The sequence below is a fragment of the Lycorma delicatula genome, chromosome 2 (assembly GCF_047948215.1).
Source record: "Lycorma delicatula isolate Av1 chromosome 2, ASM4794821v1, whole genome shotgun sequence".
NCBI classification, from domain to species: Eukaryota; Metazoa; Arthropoda; class Insecta; order Hemiptera; family Fulgoridae; genus Lycorma; species Lycorma delicatula.
The window spans coordinates 166,249,484-166,270,410 of NC_134456.1; the positions used below are offsets into that span (position 1 = coordinate 166,249,484).

At 33.2% G+C, this 20,927-nt stretch overlaps 3 protein-coding genes across 5 annotated transcripts in view; 2 read left to right on the forward strand and 1 right to left on the reverse strand.

Moving 5' to 3' along the window:
• Window positions 1-20,927, reverse strand: part of LOC142319403 (uncharacterized) — a 104,277-nt gene that overhangs the window by 80,655 nt on the left and 2,695 nt on the right. The window contains exons 2-4 of one of the 2 annotated variants that reach the window (XM_075356647.1): window positions 17,981-18,133; window positions 7,754-7,893; window positions 4,589-4,772 (exon numbers count right to left, since the gene is read on the reverse strand). In XM_075356647.1, the coding sequence (XP_075212762.1) occupies window positions 4,589-4,750 (162 nt within the window). In that variant the 5' untranslated portion in view covers window positions 4,751-4,772; window positions 7,754-7,893; window positions 17,981-18,133. The remainder of the gene's footprint in view (window positions 1-4,588; window positions 4,773-7,753; window positions 7,894-17,980; window positions 18,134-20,927) is intronic. The other variant, XM_075356648.1, reaches the window with a different exon arrangement.
• On the forward strand, window positions 13,066-13,479 carry LOC142319999 (uncharacterized). Its single transcript, XM_075357679.1, has one exon. The coding sequence runs from the start codon at window positions 13,066-13,068 to the stop codon at window positions 13,477-13,479; it is 414 nt and encodes a 137-aa protein (XP_075213794.1).
• Window positions 14,388-19,670, forward strand: LOC142319405 (uncharacterized). Of its 2 annotated transcripts, none has more exons than XM_075356650.1 (2): window positions 14,388-17,428; window positions 18,994-19,670. In XM_075356650.1, exon 1 carries the CDS (start codon window positions 14,388-14,390, stop codon window positions 15,126-15,128), a length of 741 nt encoding a protein of 246 aa, XP_075212765.1. In that variant the 3' UTR covers window positions 15,129-17,428; window positions 18,994-19,670. The 2 variants fall into 2 exon arrangements, with proteins under 2 accessions (XP_075212765.1, XP_075212764.1); XM_075356649.1 differs by having other exon boundaries at window positions 14,388-17,393.

Sequence of the window (20,927 nt, forward strand, 5' to 3'; positions counted from 1 at the left end):
GTTATACCGCGCGGCGTATTGCTGTGCACTTAGGCTGACGGCTGGCTTACCGCGTTATTATCTTTCCTGAACAACTCTGACAACATACTGCATATTATGTAAGTATACGGAGCTATACGAGATGTTTTCGTAAAGGAATGACTATCTAACTGTTCCACCCGTCCTATCATTCTACCCCTCTCGCACGCAATGTGCGCAGCTATACCACCCGCTATATTGGTAGTACTGTTTGCTAAGGAGACCCAACTTGAAAAGGTTAGGAAAACTCATAAATTTGTACGTTAAGCTTGTCCAAGCCGAATTGGCACAGATCTGATGAACAGCATAGCTGTGTATCTTGCTGCCTAATGAGCACGGGTTTATAATACTATTTGATTAATGTATCCGGTTACATGATTATTATTATTATGTTACTGATTAGTATTTAGACCAATGTATATTTATTTATACTTTTATAAACTGTATATAATATCCAATCCAAACAAGTACAATATTGATGTCTATTGTTTATGCTACGCTCTTCGCCCTTTGTTCTGGAAAGACGAATCACGCATATGCGGGTCGAGATCCACACCGATTTCATGGAACAGACCTGTATATATGAGCAGCATCTAGGAACAGTATACAGACTGGTATTGGCATATAACAGGCCGAACTCAGCTGTATCCGGCGCTGACCTAGATGCCGTGGTGGAAAATTGGGATGTTCCCTTCATACTCATGGGCGATCTCCATTCTAAGCACACGTCTTGGAATAGAAACGTAATGCAAGCGGCAGGTTGCTATGCGAGACCCACCGAGTTGGTCTAGTGGTGAACGCGTCTTCCCAAATCAGCAGATTTGGAAGTCGAGAGTTCCAGCGTTCAAGTCCTAGTAAAGCCAGTTATTTTTACACGGACTTGAATACTAGATCGTGGATACCGGTGTTCTTTGGTGGTTGGGTTTCAATTAACCACACATCTCAGGTATGGTCGAACTGAGAATGTACAAGCCTACACTTCATTCACACTCATACATATCATCCTCATTCATCCTCTGAAGAATTATCTAAACGGTAGTTACCGGAGGCCAAACAGGAAAAAGAAAAGGTTGCTATGCGAAGAGACGAGGGCCCGCAGGCTAGTCGTCATAAGCCCTGAAGTGCCCATCTTCGTATGTTTAAATGGTCGGTCGAGACCTGACGTGCTCTACATCGCAATTCTGAGGGCGGTACAAATGCCGTTCGCGATAGAAACGATCAAGGACCTCAGCTCGGACCATTCTCCGGTCTTACTGGAATTAGGCCTAGTAAAGGCCGGGCGAGACCCACCACCAACACACCGAAGGTCAATGAACTGGAGAAAGTCCCATGAGGCTCTCCAACGGGATTTTAGAAGGGTAGATCCAGAACTCCTGACCCTACTGGAGGACATCGACAATACGTTCGATCGCGTCATGTCGTCCATAAAGGAGGCTCTGTCTTATAGCACTACGGAGAAGGCCGCACGCCCCCCCGTAACGATCTTCCACCTCACATCTCCAGGCAATCTTGGGGAAGCGCCGGCTGAGAAGGAGATATCGCCTGACCTTGTCCCCCGTCGACAAGCGGGCATTTTACAGACAAAGGGACATGAAAGTACTGCTGACAAAACATCGCGAATAATCTTGGAGAGATTACCTCGACTCGATTTCGGATGATATTTCTTAGGTGTTCAGGTTGAATAAAAGGCTACGCGAAGGAAAGAAGCCTCGCCACCCGGTGCTGGAACGACGAGGTTTCACAGCATATTCCGATTCGGACCGGACGGAGGTCTTCGCGGAGACACTGGAGGAACAGTTCACTCCAAACACCGCCGGCCCGAACAACGACCATTCAACCGAAGTGGAGTCTTTCCTTACGGACTACTTCGTTCAAGTAAAGGATGCCTCCGGCGAAATAGACCGCGTTACTGAAGCAGAAGTTACCGCGGCTACCAAGGCCACAAGCCCCGATAAGTCCTCAGGGGTGGACAGGTTCAAGGACCGAGAATACCGAAACGTTCATCCCACTCTCATAGCGACCATGGCCACCTTTTTCACGTCCATTTTGTACGTAGGGTATTTTCCAGAATGCTGGAAAACGGCGAAGGTGGTATGCCTGCTCAAACCGGGGAAAACTCTTTATTCTCCCAGAATTACAGTCCGATCTCCTTACTACCTGCATTGTCAAAGTTTTTCGAAACAATTTTCTTCGAGCGACTTCGGCAATATTTGGGGCCAGAGGTTCGGCCTGAGCAGTTCGGGCTCAGAGAGGGCCACTCGACAACCTTCCAACTAGTTCGACTGGTGGATACCCTTGTCGGAGGCTTGAACAGGAAAGCGGTGACCGCGGCCGTTTTCTTGGATATGCTTAACACATGTGTTTCTTGGATCAAGTTTAACATGATGGCCTGTTATATAAACTCGCTCACACGACTGTTCCTGGCCGCTATGTAAAGCTAATAAGGTGTTACTTACTGAGAAGACAGTTCGCAGTACGCGTTGGAGGATCCTTATCAACTACCAGGGCGATAACCGCCGGGGTTCCGCAGAGGGCAGTCTTTTCGCCGATTTTGTACACTGCATATACAAACGATATGCCGTTGTTGGAAGGTGTCAACACCGCTTTATACGGCATATTACTACAAATCCCAAAATTTGGATTACGTGGTCGAGAGACTCCAACGGCTGCTGGATTTAGTGGAGCCGTGGCTTGATATGTCGAGAATCAGGGTCAACGAGGAAAAGTCCATGGCCGTGCTATTCACGTGCAAGCGACGCGCTCAGGCTAGACAGCTGGAAATTTCAGGAGAAAAAATACCCTTTGAGACAAAAGTTAAGTATCTGGGAGTGGTCCTGGATAAACGGCTTACCTTAAGGGAACATGTAAAACATGTGACCCAGAGGACAAAGGCCGCCAGGGTTTCCCTATACGCAGTGCTTAATCGAGCCAGCTTCATTCCGCTGGCGACTAAGATACTCATATACCGACTCTACATCTTGCCAATTCTGACATACGCCTACCCGGCATGGGGAACTCTGTTGTGCTCCACGTTCCATAAAAAGCTGAAGGCCGTCCAAAACAAGGCGCTGCAGACGATTTTCGGAGCGCCGTGGTTTGTCAAAAACGCCACACTTTGCTAAGACGCGGACATAAAACCCGTGTCAGAAGTAAGCATAGCACAAGTGCGCAGACTGTTCGGGAGAGCGGCCGTGTCCGAGGACAGCCATCTCAGACATTTGCCGAGAGGGCCCTACACCGCAAGGTGTGAGGAAAAGGCCTCACGCCGTGTTAGATGAACCACCGTGAAAAGGCGGGAAGAGAGTTTGTGTATAAAAAAACCAAGCCAGGTGCCTCTACATCGGGTGAGCCAACAGGGAACTCCCAGAAATGATTACGGGCCTGTAAACAAATGTCATTAAAAAGATATGGTCGCATAAAATCTCATATTGCGCGTAAAGTTGTTACAGTTCATAAATATATGGACATACTTTTTTTTTTGTTTTGTTTTTTTTCCAAAATTAAATCAATTTTACTTACCCCAGTTCAGTATCATACAATACTACAGAATTAGAAAATATTATATATATTTTCCCTAACTAGTGCTTAACAAATAATTAAACATTTAGTTGTGTTATATTTTATTCAAATTTAATATATGATGTACCAATAAATCAATGTCCATTCTCTCCAATTCATTATTTAGTCAACTGCTGCAGTTTAATTTGTATTTTCCTGGTTGTTGTGTTTGCCAGTATGTGTTTATTTAGTGATTTTGAGCATTTTGGTTGTAGTTTTGGAAGCACCACAGTAACCTTTTTCCAGAAATGCAGTTTTGTATAATACTGATTGATGTATGTCATTATTTTCTGTTGCTAGATGTGCTTTTGATTCACTCTGTATATTACATACATGTTATCTATAACTTAGTGTATTGCCATTAATCTGTGCTTTACTGTAACTTCCATGTTTTTATTGCAGTTAGTTCATCAGTGTAATTGTTGACTGACAAAGGTATTTAATTGAATCATATGTAAGAATGCTGGTTGTTCATGCTGTGTTTGGTAGTTTGATTGTGTCAGTTGTTGTGGCTTTACTATAAATTTTAAAGGTGTGTCTCTTTTCTATTTTAAATACTGCGAGGTCAAGAAATCTGAGTGATTTTTGTGTTCATAATCTCCAGTGAAATGTAACATGGGTGATAATTTATGATATACACCCATATAAGGAATGCATTGTTTTCTTACACTTACTTCCCCAAGGAGAATGTGTAGGTGAATGATGCTATACAACCAGTAATCCTTACTCTTGTTAATTAGAAATGAACAACATAATTGTGGGTAAAAGGCAACATAGAGGAGCCGATAGTATTCAAATATTGCTGATCCCACCAAGTCTTAAACTGTCTACCTCCAGCACAGAAAGAGAAATGCATCACTCCAACACACAGCACTTACAGCACTACAGCTGTAAATAAATTTAAAAAAAAATTAAATTATAAAATCTTCTAGAGAAATTGTTGAAAGCAAAGAATAATTTTAAGTAGAGGTGAGTAAATAACCTTAAAGAAACATAAAAAAATGAATCTTACCATATCGAAATGAGAACTATTCCTAGAGCTCCTTCCATTTGAGAAATAGAACAATCCATATTGACCTTGTGAATCTACCTTAGAGTACTGCAGAGAAGTAACTGTGTCATAAGTATTATCGTTTTTAAAATCAGTTTCAAGAAATATATTTATATTTTCCATTTTTGTCAAAGTGATGTTTTGTCTAAAAAAAAAATTAAATACATTCCAAAATATATTTCAAACAAAATTGACAACTGTGAGACCACTTTAATTAATATAATTATTAAAATCAGTTTTCAAAATCATAACCTTTTCATAGTTGACTGTGAATCGATATATAAAAAGAAATTTATGGCATCGTATATACAGAATGTCCAGGCTAACGGTATCCAAAAGTAACAGCTTTTATTACGAAAACCAATTAATAATATTTAATAATTGTTTTTATTTTTATTTTTATTTTTTTAAATAAAACAGCAACTCACTAAGTTTTAATGTATGTTAATCAAGTTTAATGTGTGCACCTTTTTTATCTCAGCAGATGTCCAGATAATAATCTAATTCTTGCTAGGTGTTTAGGAGTATCTACAGTGTTATTAGACCAACAGCTTTATCAATTCTTTGTTTTAAATCATCCAGATTTTGAAATTTTCTTTGGTACACACATCTTTAGACAAGAAATTTCAAGTGATATGAGTGATATCTGGAGATCTAGGTGGCCATGCAGTTGGACTTCCGATTCAACATCTCGGATAAGTGTTGTTCAAAGAACATGATAACACCTTGATGAAAGTGTGATGGAGCACCATCTCGTTAGAAAATGAAGCCTGCAGAATTCTGAGGAACAGTACCATTCTCAAGCATGTTGAGGTATGAGTATCCAATCACAGTGGGTTCCATGAAAAAAATGGACAGATTACGTAATTTTTGTTAGTCTTAACTAGACATTGACTTTTGATGTGTCCCTTTTTATCTTCGATTGCTGCATGGGGGTTTTTAGTACTCCAAATTCGACAATTGTGTCTGTCAACTTTTCCACCATATGAAAGGTTGTCTCATCACTAAATAAGTATGTATCAAGTAATTAAAAATTTTTTTGACATGGTGCATGGTGCACCTCTGCAGCAAATTGATATCATAGTGGTGATCACTTGGTTTAATGTGATGAAGGAGTTGTAACTAGTATGCTCACAAATGCAGTTGCTTATGAACAATGTTGTGAACAATGGAATGAGGGATTTGCAGTTTGTCACTAGCCTGCCTAATTGACTTTCCAGGACTGGCAGTGAATGCATCATGTACATGATCCACAGTCCCATCACTAACTGAAACTTTGTTATGATTTTCAGTTTGTGAAACCAAGCTTCCAGTCTCTCTTAAAGTTGTATCCTACTGATGATTCGACTTGGCTATAGGAGGATCGATATTCATTCAGTTCGTTCACACCATTGAACGCATAATTGACTGAAACTCTGCTAACCAAAAAAAAGCACTGAACCTTTTGTTGTGCAGTCCACTCTTCAATTGACTACTACTGACTACAATTGCATTGTGAGTTGGCTTGCTTGCACATGTCTATTCTACTGACCTTGAAAGTATGCAGAACAAATCTGAAAATATTTCTTGTTGATTGAGTCTATGTTTAAAAGTTACGACTGGTTTTCTAAATATGGGGCATTACTTTTGGATACCTTTAGCTTGTACACTCTGGTATATATTTATGTATTACAGCAACCATAAAACCATCAAACACAAGTTAAAAAAAGGTAAACAGTTACCAAAAATACCATTTTCAAGAAATATTTTCATTCTTACCAAAATAATTATATACAAATTAAAAATATTACTATTTAAACATTTTAAATATCAAACCAAAATATCTTTATCATAAATTATAACCTCTTTTCTTTATCACAGCAGAAAGTTTTCTCTGTCAAATGTGAGAAGTTATGGTAAGGGTTTTTATCTCTTTTAACTGGATTTTGTGTTTAATAATTGCTATAATACATATTATTTATACATTATATCATTTCTACATTATGCTATATTATAATACATATTATTTCTACAGTGAAGGGGTTATAATTTTTGATAAATTATATATTCTCCCAGCTACTGAAAAAGGGAGTCTCTTTGAGAAAAAGGGGTGACTCTGTCAGCGAGCGTACAAGTTACTCCTTCATCACATTAAACCAAATGATTGCCTTAAATAGCGGCCATAAATGGTTGGTGTAACTATAAAATTGATTATATGGCCAACACTAAATACAGCAAATGCTTGCTGAACTAAGACAAGTACTGTATAAAGCTGATCATTTGGCAAACCAAATGAACGCTTATGATCATTTATTTGAAATTATCAAATTTCATATTAATATTTATTAGTGTAACTGCCAGATCTAAAGAGGTCAGACCAATTATTTTAAATAAGACATCAAATGGCTTTTTCCATTCAGTGACAATCTGCACAAGCTGATTTGAAAAAAAGAGAAATGTTTAAAAATACATTTTGTCTTTATAGAACTATTTAATATTAGTAACCATTTTTGATTCTGTAATAAGAAATCACACAGTTGACTTCATATTCTTTCTTCATAATGAATATTTTATAATTAGCTGGAAAATAATTTTTAGTGTTCAGTTTTTTCATTACTAACATCCTATTTGTTTTATTGCATTTTTCAGATTTATAAAACGTTCATTGTATATGTAATCTAATGATAAATTTAAGCTTAATGTTAATCTGTGAACAATAAAAATTTCATATTAACTTGTTTGTGACAATGTTAGAATGGTGATAAAATATTAATACAATCAAATCAGCATAGAGTAAGGTACACAAGTGTCTGATGTCATAGTACTAATGTCATAGAGCTAAGAGAAAAAAATTTCTGACAGCAAAACCTAGTCTTCCTGTTCTTTATATTGTGTCTGAAAAGAAATCTATATTATATTAGCTTAATGTGAGGACGAAAAACGAATTTAATGTCCTGTGACCAGTTAAAATGTAATGGTAGTGATTTACCCATTTTAATCATGTTAAAAAAAGTAATGACATGCTTCATAGTAATATTATTCAACAAACACAACACAAATTAGTACAAACAATGGATTTCTTAAATTTTAACACTTCCATTTCATTTAGAGCAATAAACAATAAAGAAACAAATGTTATGGTCATACCTAATAAGTACAAAGTTTGATTCCCTGCCATCTTCATGAGTAACACCATGAATTTTTTCAATTGTTTCAATTTTACTAGGTAAATCGTGCAATAAATCAGGCAATAAATATTTTTTAATTACATTTGTTTCTTGAGCAGCCTGAAAAAATCATAACACAAAATAAAAAAATAATTGCTTAACACCAGAGTATATTCTGAGAGACCCTACAATCCAAAATGATGAATATAGGAAAATTCATATAATCACTGAAACAATAAATCACATTACAGGTGTATCGTATTAGCAGTCATAGATTACATGGCAAGGTATGTGATAAATGCAAAAGTTTATCACCAACAATTGGCAATAAAGTTTTACCTAACTCATAAGAAATCCCATATTCAACCCCAGAGAATGATACCCCAAATCTACATAGAGTCAAAATGCTATCACCGACAAAAATGTTTCTTATAGATAGATCAGAACAGATGCAGATGAAATAGGAAAGAAAAATATAAATTTTTTTGTACTAAACTTTTCCCAATTTTCATATTCAGTCATTTCAACTTTCACCAAAAAGATGAAGAAAAAACTTCAGAATGAGTTATCTGTAAATATCTATGCAAACAAAATCATGTTAAAATAATACCAATATGTAGCTCATATGCAACAAGAGTTCCATCAAAAATCTTTTTATTCAATCTAAGCAAGTAATAGAGTTCAGAAAACATCTCACACAGCTGTTCTAAACACAATAATTTTAGACATGCAGATCACTGGGAGTTTTTCAGTGGCTCTTGAATAATTATGATGTAATGTGTGGTAAGTCCCAACAAATGCTTATTTTACTTATAGTAAAATTGAGACTAAAAAAATATAATTACTCTTTTTAAATAATGAATTTTTAAGACAAACTGGAGGAAAACGAAGCATTAAAGGCAAATGTTAACTGAATGGTTACATACATCTTAAGGCACTTAGGATTTATTTAATAATGGAAGACATTCTAGAACTGAACTGAAAAATTTGAGGACAAGAGTTTATAATATGTAAATTACATAAATGAAATGTAGGATATAAGGTGTATGCTACAATTAAAATGTAAGTGTAGAAAAGAAAACATCAATTAAATTATAAGAAACGAAATATAATATTCCTAATTAAGAAGAAATCTATTAAAGTATTAAACCAATCAGGCAACAGAAAACAAATAGTTTGTACTTTTGTAGTTTTTAATATTTCTAATAAAACTACTTTTTTATAAGATAAAACTTTACATTCTTAAGAGTATAACTAGATTCAATTTTCTTAATAGAAAATAATAAAGTCAAAGAAATAAAAGATCCTACTAATAAAATTAAAAAAGAAATCTCAGCTATTATTAAAAAATGCAAACATGTATTCCAGGATGAATACACTAAACAATATTTTAAATTAACTAATGCCAATACACCAATACTAAAAAAAAGGCATAAAATACATAAAGATAATATGCTCATAAGACCTCTAATAAATTACAAAAATACACTCACGAATAACTTAAGTAAATTTTTATCCAATAAATTAAAAGAATACATTAATATTGAGAATAAATATAATTTAAAAAATAGTTGCGATCTAATAAATATAATTAATAATATAAATATAAATAATAAAACCAAATTTATAACTCTAGATATAAAAGATATGTATACAAACATTGACTCCAATAAAAATATGAATGTAATTAATAATATTCTAGCTAAATTAAAAATAGATAATAATATCATAAATTAAATAATAAATTTATTAAATTTATCTGTTAGATATAATAATTTGAAATTCAATAATAAATATTATTAGCAGGAAAAAGTTTTAGTATGGGATCCCACTTTCTGCTATTATAGCCAACATATTTATGAATGAATTGGAAAACACCCTTTTACTCGATATAATAAATAAACGTCAAATTATCTTATACAAGAGCTATGAAGATGACATTCTAATTATTTATGATCAACAATATAATAATGAAGAGTACATAATAATTGAAGGAATGAACTCTTTGAATAATGATATTATATTTACTTTAAGCAGGGAAAATAATAATGCCATTGATTACTTAGATAAAAATTTTAATAATAAAATTGATGTTGATATTTATAGAAAAACAACCAAACAAGACACGTAATACATTTTAACTCTTTTCATCAGTGGAATCAGAAAATAGCATCTTTTAATTCATTGATTTACAGAGCAGTAAAATACTTAAAACACAATAATATAAAACTAAAGAATGAAATATATCACATTAAATAAGGGTCACGATGCAAACTAATAGATAAATTATATACCAAAATAAAACTTAAAATACACATAAAGGACAAAATAAGACTAACAAATAATAATACTACAGAAGAACACGCTAAAATAGAATATGATATAAATTATAATAAGTTCAATAAAATATTTAAAACATTTAAATTAAAAGCAGTAAATACAACTTAACAAAATAGTAAATTACATAAATAATAAGGATTCTCCTAAAACAATAAAATATCATAACAAATATGATATAGAAAAACAAGGAGTATATAGTCTTAAATGTAAAAATTGTGATTTGAAATATATTGGTATAACAAATCATTCATTCTCAATTAGATTTAAAGAACACATAAATTGCATAAATAAAAATCGTAGAAATCTATCTAAATTTGCTAAACATATTGTAGAGAATGAACTTAATTACAATCCAAATTAATTTTTTTTTAAATAACAACATTCATAAAAATAGTATATTGGAGAAATTTCATATATATATATGTATGAATAATAATAAATTTATAAATGAACAAATCATATTTGATAATGATATTTTATTTAAGTAAATTATACAATAATTATTAATTATTAAGTTGGCTAACTGATTTAATTTATACTTCAGAACAGTTGTAAATATCTTACTGACAAGATGTTTTTTTAACGTTGATTTATTTTAGCTATTGACAATCAACTGTTATGAACATAATAATTTTAAATTTTATTTTCATTTTAATTGCCTTCTATAAAAATTTATATGCACAACTATAAAATTCCTAATTAATCAGTAATCCCTGATGATGGAGGAATAATCCAAAAGCACTTGGATAGTCAATACTCACAATTGTTGGTAAGTGGATACTTTATTTTTATATAAACTGTATAACTAGAGTACAGCTGAAAATTAAGTTTTGGTTGTAGACTGTAAGGTAACATTTTCTTTTATGATTGAACTGATCAGACTGTAGTCTACATTATTTATAGTGAGCAGTTTCTTCTTCTAATTTTGTAAATATAATTTACAAGAATAAGTTGAATGAGATGTATGTTTTTAATATGGGATTTTTTATGAGTTTAGGTTAAACTTTATTGCTAATTGTTGATGATCAATTTTTGCAGTTACCTCATGTCTTCTCATGTAATCTATGGCTGCTAATATTTTGAATACTCCTGTACTGTAATTTATTGTTTCAGTGATTATATGAGATTCCCTATATTTATCACTTTGGATTGTAGGGTCACTATGGATTAGTATTCGTAAACAACTTTTTTTGATAGCTTCTTAAGTGTTTATAATGAATTTTTGTGTATTCATATTTATTTTTAATTATGTAATATTTAAATTAGATTATTTTACATTGTGGTAAATTAAAATTATTATTATTTAATATGTGAAAAACACATAATTTATTATTTAGGTTTTTTAATGTATTGTACAAATATCTTTCATTGAGCAAACAGAAAATATCATTTAAAGTATTTTATTTTAAAGTACGATTTAAAACAATTATAAAAAAATAACAGATTTGCTGTTATTTAAAAGGTATCTCTTTTTGCTTGAAATAAATGGGCTAAAGTAAGATTAAAAAACAATAGATAATAAATATTACTAATTGGTGGTCATAATCAGAAGAGTTAATTTTATGTTCAACACTAAAGATACAAAATAAATTTTTCACAGCTAATGCATTAATTATGAAAAAATGTTTTGACATTTTTCATACTTTTCTATTTTATCTCAGAACTTTTCAATGAAACACTTAAGATTGCTTTGAGTTAGTTTTTTTTCAAAGATAACTGATGAAAGAAAAAATCTCATTAGAACTAGTAAATAAATAAAGCAAATTGTTTGGTTTAAAGTCAGACACTCGGTGCTGCCTATGGGTAGTTTTAGTACTAAGAACATTGTGTATACTAGTCAGTCGGAGTTTGACAGTCTTAGAGTAAGCATGCACGCCAGTACGGCCTCTGCATTATAGTAATATAGTTTAATATTGTTAATCTTATAAATATAGTCTATTTAGTTATCAATCAGTGTGTAATTATTTTATGAATAATACAGTCCATTATTCTGCTACAACGTACAGCCCGTATCATTGGTCCTTTCGGGCCGGATATTTTTTATTGGTCGTCCGAACTGGATTTTTTTATTGTGTGCAGAACATAGTTTGCGTTTAATATATCGTAATACATAGTATAATATAGTTCGTAATATATAGTATAATATAGTTGCGTAATAATATCGATAAGAAGTGCGATTAATATCCATGTATCATACAGTAATTACAATTCGACTTGGAATGCAGACATCGACATCATTGGTGCTAAGTAAACAGCCATTTCGTCATGACCTTCAAGCCAGGCAAGCTGCTGCCCGTCGCTTATCTTAATTGTTGCAGATAAGTAATACAAATTGGGAATTATCAGCTCCTTATTTATGTTCCTATCTATGATATAGATTTACATTCACTAATCCTTCATTTGATTCCTTTATCATTCACATTATTATTTCTTACTGATTAATTCCATCCATATCGTCTATATTTTTAATAATTATTAATTTCTTATTTTCCTATAAATCTTTAATTTACGTTGATAGTTATATCTATAAGAATTATCATTATGTCTCTTGAAGTAGAAATTACAACTTTGAAAAAACAACTAGGAGTATGTAAGGCTCAATTAACACGCATAAAAACATTTGTCGATAAATGTAATAATGAGACACCAAAAAGTAATATTAAAGTTAGATATGATGCATTGCCAAATATTTTTATTAATTTTAATAAAACACAGAGTTTGATAGAAGTACAGGACGAGAAAAATTACGATACGCATTTAGAAGATAGGTTAGATTTTGAAGATAATTATTATGAAATTAGGGCGCAAATGGAAGAATATTAAAAGGAAACATCAGTCTCAGAAACCCAGCACTTCAACTCACATCAATCTTGCGTTATTAACGAAAATAAACTTTCAGTAAAATTTCCAACTATCAGTTTACCTCGTTTTAACGGTACGTACTAAAATTGGATGCCTTATGCAGATGCATTCAAGGTATTGGTTCTTGACAATAAATACGTTAGTCCAATTCAGAAATTCTACTATTTGAATTCTACACTGACACATGAAGCAGCTCAATTAATAAAAAACTTAGCTGTTACTGATGCTAATTACCCGGTTGCTTGGAAATTGTTACAAGACCGATACGAAAACATGAGATTGATTGCATCGGCTCATGTTAGAGAAATAATTAATATTAAGTTAGTTAGTAAGGAAGACGCCAACGAATTGCGTCAGTTCATCAATACGGCGATTAGTAATTTTAATGCTCTCAATGTTCTAAATATTCAAACACCAATTCATGAAGTAATTTTAAGTCAACTGTATATAGATAAATTAGATGCAAAAACCAAACGAGAATGGGAGTTAAAAAATTCTACATAAAATTTTCCATCTCTCCAGCTTCACATCATAGCTCTTCTAATACATATTGTTCGCTCAAATCAAGAGTGCAATCGAATATTCTTCTTTCTACAGCGATTGTTAAGGTCCAAGATAATCAAGGAAGATTACAACCATGTAGATTGCTATTAGATTTAGCTAGCCAATCAAACTTCATTACTGAAAACTGTGTTGAACGTTTAGGTTTAAGAAAAATTCGTCAGTCAGTTCCAATTATGGGTATAAATAATACTCCTACTAAAATAAATTATAGTGTAGACATACAATTATTTTCTACTTATAACGATTTTAGTGCAAATATTTCTTGTTTAATGTTACCACAAATAACTAGCAATATGCCATGCAATGTTATCAACTACAAATCATGGAATCTGCCTTCGAATTTAAAATTATCTGATCCAGAATTTTATAAACCAGGAAGTATTGACATGTTAATAGGCGCTGAGCTATATTTCGAAATTATGAAATGTGATAAAAGGATAAGACCAGGTGGGTTTCCAGTTATCGTTGAAACTGAATTAGGATGGATTCTATCAGAAAAATATCCATCAGAAAATACCTCTTCAAGTCCTCAAACCACATGTTTAACATTAACAAATGCTCAACTTCAATAACAGCTCAAACAATTTTGGGAATTAGAAGAGTTGGTTGTTCTACCCAAGGCTAAGGAACAAGACGAGTGTGAACAGTATTATCGGAACACAACAACCCGAGATTCTTCAGGTCGTCTTATCGTCAGACTTCCTCCAAAGCCAGATCATTTACCTTTAGGAGACTCATTCGATCAAGCAAGTTTGCGATTTCAAACGTTAGAGAAAAGGCTTCAAAGGAATCATTCACTTCATCTGGAATACTCAAAATTTCTTCAAGAATATAAGGAACTCAGTCACATGAAGCCAGAGCCTCTTCAAGGTAATGATTGTAAACAACAGTTCTACCTTCCTCATCATGCCGTTTTTAAGCAAAATAGTACCACAACTAAACTTCGGGTAGTGTTTGAGGGTTCAGCTAAAACATCCACGGGAACTTCTCTTAATGACATCCTAATGGCTGGTCCTACTGTACAGCAAGACTTATTTTCGATTATGGTAAGATTTAGAACCCATGCCGTTGCGTTTACAGCAGACATTGAGAAAATGTACCGCCAAATTAAAATTCATCCAGACGATTGCAGCTTACAACGCATTCTTTGGCGGGATTCACCAACTGATCAAATTCAATGCTATGAGCTTCAAACGGTTACTTATGGCACTGCCTCGGCTCCACTCTTGGCTACAAGGTCCCTACAAAATCTAGCAGGAGAAGAAAAACACACGTACCCAACTACAGCCAGAATTTTATGTCGTGATTTCTACGTGGATGATTTAGTTTCTGGAGCTAATGACATCAACACAGCTCTGGCAATCCAATCAGAGTTAATAGAGTTGTTAAGGTCTGGTGGATTTCAACTGAGAAAATGGAGCTCTAATCATAAATCGCTTTTAAAGTCATTACCTCAAGAACTTGTAAATACAAAAACATCAATTCAGCTTGAGAAAAAAGATAGCATTCAAACTTTAGGCTTTAAGTGGTTTCCTCAACCAGATGTGTTTTCTATTTTTCTTCCAAAAATCCACCATTTAAAGACATAGTAACAAAAAGAGAAGTAGCGTCTACAGTAGCTTCCATTTATGATCCAATTGGTTTAATCAGTCCTGTTGTAATCTCTTACAAAATATTTTTGCAACGATTGTGGCGTAGTGGTATTGGTTGGGATGATAACTTACCATCATCATTGCTCCAGAAATGGCATGTTTTGGTGTCAAAACTTTCTTTAATTGATGATATTAAAATAAATAGAAGAGTTATTATCAATAATCCTATAGATATTGAAGTTCACGGTTTCTGAGATGCATTTGGTGCTTGTCTGTATATGCGTTCTGTCAATTCTGAGGGGGAGATTTCAGTTCAACTACATTGCTCAAAATCTCGTGTCGCACCAGTTAAACTGTCAGCATACCACGGTTAGAGCTGTGTGGCGCTTTACTGTTGTCAAAATTGTTACGAAAAACATTACCAATCCTGAATTTGTCGATTGAAAGGTTTCATCTTTGGACGGACTCCAAAATCTGCTTGGCATGGATCTCAGCTCCTGCATCATCGAAGTGGAAAACGTTCGTTGCGAATCGAGTTTCGCAGATTCAAGATCTAACAGACATCAATGACTGGAAACATGTCGCTTCTTCAGACAATCCTGCTGATCTCATTTCCACAGGTTCCAATCCAGAGAGTTTAGATAAAAGCTCCTGGTGCTGTGGACCAATCTGGTTGTATTTACCCTACAGTTCTTGGCCTAATTCAGACAATTATGATGTTCAGATATTCCAGAAGTACGACAAACGGAAACTAGTGTGACATGTGTTTTTCCACCAAATGACGATTTAGTTTGTAAGTTTTCAAGTATTTCTAGATTATCACGAATAGTTGCCCTATGCAAGAGATTTATTTATAATTGTCGTAATAAAAAGAAGAAAACAGGAAATCTTAATACTGCAGACATTCAAGATTCATTACAAACATGCATCTGGATGGTACAGCAAGAAGTACACTGTCAAGAAATTAATGATCTTCGATCAACTTCTACCGTTCCTAAAAAAAGTGAGCTTCTTAATCTTTATCCTTTTCTCGATGATCGTAACATAATTCGAGTTGGAGGAAGGTTGAATAATGCTGATATTGCGTATGATATTAAATATCAGATTATTTTGCCACCAAAACACCATCTTACGATGTTGATCATCAAGGCTCAACATTTGAGGTTGTTGCACGCTGCACCTCAATTATTATTAGCTTCACTAAGACTCAAATATTGGATACCACGAGCTCGAAAGGTAATTAGAAGTGTTATTCATAACTGTGTAACATGTTTTCGATTTAAGGCATCCTCGGCTAATCAATTAATGGGTCAGCTGCCCAAACACAGAGTAGAGATTAGTCGTCCTTTTCTTAACTCAGGAGTAGACTATGCGGGACCATTTCAAATCAAGTATGGGAATCCGAGAAATAAAATAACAACCAAATGTTATGCAATTTTTGTGTGTCTTGCAACTTATGCTATTCACATAGAGCTAGTCAGTAATCTTACATAACATTACATAACATAACAAGCCTTCCTCGCAGCCTTAAGACGTTTCACTGCAAGAAGAGGTCACGTCGCCAACTTGTATAGTGACAACGGCACCAATTTTGTTGGAGCCAACGAGTTAAATTCATTGAGGAAACTCTTTCATGATAAAGAATTTAATACAGACATTGAAAATTACGCTGCGAAGTCACCGCTCAAATGGCACTTCATACCAGCTAATTCACCTCATTTTGGGGGCCTGTGGGAAGCAGCTGTGAAGTCAATGAAATACCACCTCAAAAGAGTCATAGGTAAAACTTATCTAACTTTCGAAGAATTTTCGACCCTTTTATCCGATATAGAAGCTATCCTCAATTCTAGACCTATTTCTACTTTATCCGATGACCCTAGCGTTCCATCTTACTTGACACCTGGACATTTTCTTATTGGTAACCCTTTAATAGCACTACCTGAACCCAATTTGTTAGATATAAAATGTAACAAGCTTTCCAGATGGCAGCAGCTTCAGAAGATATGACAGAGTCTTTGGTCACGATGGTCTCATGATTATCTCCATGGTTTGCAGCAGCGCAGCAAGTGGAAGTCACCCTCCAAAAATATTCGACCAGGTCTAGTAGTGCTAGTGAAAGAAGACAACGTAATTAATATTGATCAAAGATCAACGTGCGGGGAGTATGTTTGGTTTAAAGTCAGACACTCAGCGCTGCCTATGGGTAGCTTTAGTACTAAGAACATTCTGTATACTAGTCAGTCGGAGTTGGACAGTCTTAGAGTAAGCATGCACGCCAGTACGGCCTCTGCATTATAGTAATATAGTTTAATATTGTTAATCTTATAAATATAGTCTATTTAGTTATCAATCAGTATTTATGCATAATACAGTCCATTATTCTGCTACAACGTACAGCTCGTAACACAAATTATTAGAAGAGTCTGTTATGCCAGTTCCATACATGCAAATGAATCAGAGACCGAGCAGTTTTAATTGATTATGCAGTATAAAATATACCATATATTAAATTTCTTACTTCATTAGCATTACAAAATGCTTTGAAATGTACATAGAATAAACAAGATTGGTGATATGTCATTTACTAAGCTGCAAAGAAAGTCTTATGCGTTTGTCACAGATATTATGACATCACTGCAGAAGATCATAGATTATGCCAGAAATTCAGTAAAATTGTTTTTTTACACATCCCCATTATCCAAGCATCTACACCTGTAAGTACATTATCACAGGATGAGAACTGCAAGACAATAGAATAAGAACTCTCATATATCATGACTTTCAATTCAAATAGTTCTAAAACTAATCATAATATACTTATTTCAGAAAAAAAATTTAAATACACTCACAGTTAATTCCTGGTGTTCACTGTTTGCATTGTATCTACTCAGAACTGCAGACTTCTTACAGTGGCTTGTAGAGTACACCTTTGTAACAAGTCTACTTTTATTAGCAACTGGGAATGAACTGTATTCTATTTTGCATGATCCAAATACAGAGTTCTGAAAAAAGTACCACAAATCATTCTAAATTCAAAGAATAGAACTTCAAGAAAAATAATTATCATGATTATATTTTATCAAACATTAGTTTTTAGCACCATCACTAAATTCATTTCATGTTGAATTAAAATTCTTCTATCTTCAATCATTATTGATAATAATAATAATCTTTTCTTTTTTTTGATTAAAATAATTTGATAAAATACCAATTATTTTGATTCATGCCAGTTTTAATTATTTAGTTAACTCATTCAATTTGGAAATTATGAGTAGGTACAAAAAAAAAATGGTGAAGTAAAAAATAATTTAATGGTGAATGACAAAATAATTTATTGAATTATTATTAATAATACGAGTATATTCAGACAGAGGAAATAATTATGAAAAAATAATAATTATTACATTCTTTTTTTAGTTATATTTTCATGTTAGTGTACCTGGTAAACCAAAATATATAAAAAATTGTGGTTCAACTTGGAAATATATCAATTAAATATTTCTTTATCATAAAAAGTGATTTTCAAGATTATGGTCAAGAATATTGAAAGGATACATGGTTATAAACCTAGATAATATCTAATATTTTTCACAGGTGATTTGTATGTTGAGTAATTAATATTATGGATTTTCAACTGGATTATTAATATTTGTTTTTTTAGTGGGATGCATAAGATTGAACTTATATATTAGATATTAGATATTAACCTATATATTAGATATTAATAAAATATCATTAACAAGACCTTATTATCAGCCAGGGAAAATATGTTTTCATTATCATTGTCTAGAGGTAAAATGTGTTAACAATCATATTCTCATGCAGATGGCACTTCAAACAAAATTATTTTTGCTCTTTACAGGTCTGGGAATGCCATATAAAACTTCCAGTTCTCTCATCCCTCAACAGAATAAAACTCAGTTGTGTGTAAGGACATTCAGGTTGAGGATATTGATGACATTAAACATCTCATAAAAAAAATCTATGTATATTATAGTGGACCAGCAGCCTGTAATCATCATAACATTATCTAAAATTGCAATAAATCACTGATTCTCCAAGAAATTTATTAAATGATTGAGTACCAAATCCTCTGGTGAACTTTACAGATTTATCATTAAAGAGTTTGATGCAAATCATAATAGATGCAAATTATAATCTTAGATTTTGCAACATAAGTCTTCTAGAAATAATATATTCAGAAATTTGAAAAATAGATTCTCTTTAAGAAAACCCATTACATATATTGTACTTACAGTCTAATTTGAATTTACAACTAGATTGTAAAGTGCTCTAAACTCAAAGCAGCCTAATTTTTAGTATATCCTCTCTATTAAGAATATAGAATTGGGCTGATATAATCAGATACATACAGGAGAACAAAAAATCATAAAAATCTACAGTGATCCATAAAAACACTTTGTTACATCTGTATTTTTATGTAATAAATTAATCTAACCTATCACAATGTAAATTATTATAATTATTATTTTTATTGGCAAATATTATAATAAAAATATTCTTTTGTTTTTCACAATATAGGATCAGCCTAACTTACTTTTCTTTCTTTTTCCTGTTTAGCCTCCGGGAATTACCGTTCAGATAATACTTCAGAGGATGAGTGAGGATGGTATGAGTGTAAATGAAGTATAGTCTTGTACATTCTCAGTTCGACCATTCCTGAGATGTGTGGTTAATTGAAACCCAACCACCAAAGAACACAGTTTCCCGTCTCGCTCAGCCGCGAGACGGGAAAGTCCTACAACTCCGGATTGTTTCTGATGCACAGCTTACACACAAAATTTAAAATTTTATTTAAATATAATATTTTTTTCTTTTATTTAATTCAATGATTCTAACTACGGCGCACGCGCACACCGTATTTAATTCGCATTCGTATTTAATCGCGTATGGCGGTACTAGCGGCGACGGTTGGCACTAACTAAACTAATGTAATTTCACAGCTTACATAGAACAAATTCGGCTGATAGAGTCAGCTAATTGGTGACCGCAAGGTTTAACGCACCAGATACCGAGTTAACCGGGCGATCGAGTTCAAAACCCAGTCAGACCGAATTACTTTTTTACACTTTAAATATTATACATTTATGTAATTCTACCACTCGCCTGTTATCCTCATAACATAGCAGACAATTACAACAGCATATTTTTGGATAGGGGTGCGATTTTGCAAAACATTTTTGCCAATATTGTTATTTTTTAATTGATAACAAATATGTCTAAGAAAAATATGACCTTAATTAGGCGAAATCTCAAGATACTGAGGGTGACCTTGCTCACAGCCTCATCCCTTTGACCTTTTAAGTTGAAAATTTAATGGCATCAACGTCCCCCCCCCCCCCCAATATATAGAAGTAATCTTACCAAGTTTGGTCAAATTCGATCCAGTAATTCTGGAGATATAAGGTTATTTAAAGGCTAACACCATTCACATGAACATTAACATCCGGAAAATTCCATCCAGTTTTTTGAGTTCCTTAGGTTCCTTAGGTCCTTAACGTCAAGATCTGGTGAAAACCATGTATGCCCAAATTCAACCGATTACAATACTTTCCGTTCTAAAGCTATCGCTCTGCTATAGTTCTATCTAGACAGCAAATTAAAATGAGAGAGTTTACCAGATAGATTTTCTTAATTTTTATGGAAATAAATATCACCTGTACATTTCATTCCTGAACTTAGTTGCGATTCAAATCTCATTGTTTAGTATTTAAGAAACTTTTAAGAGTTATTTCTCACTACCATTTTTATATCATTGTCCTGTACAGTTTGAAA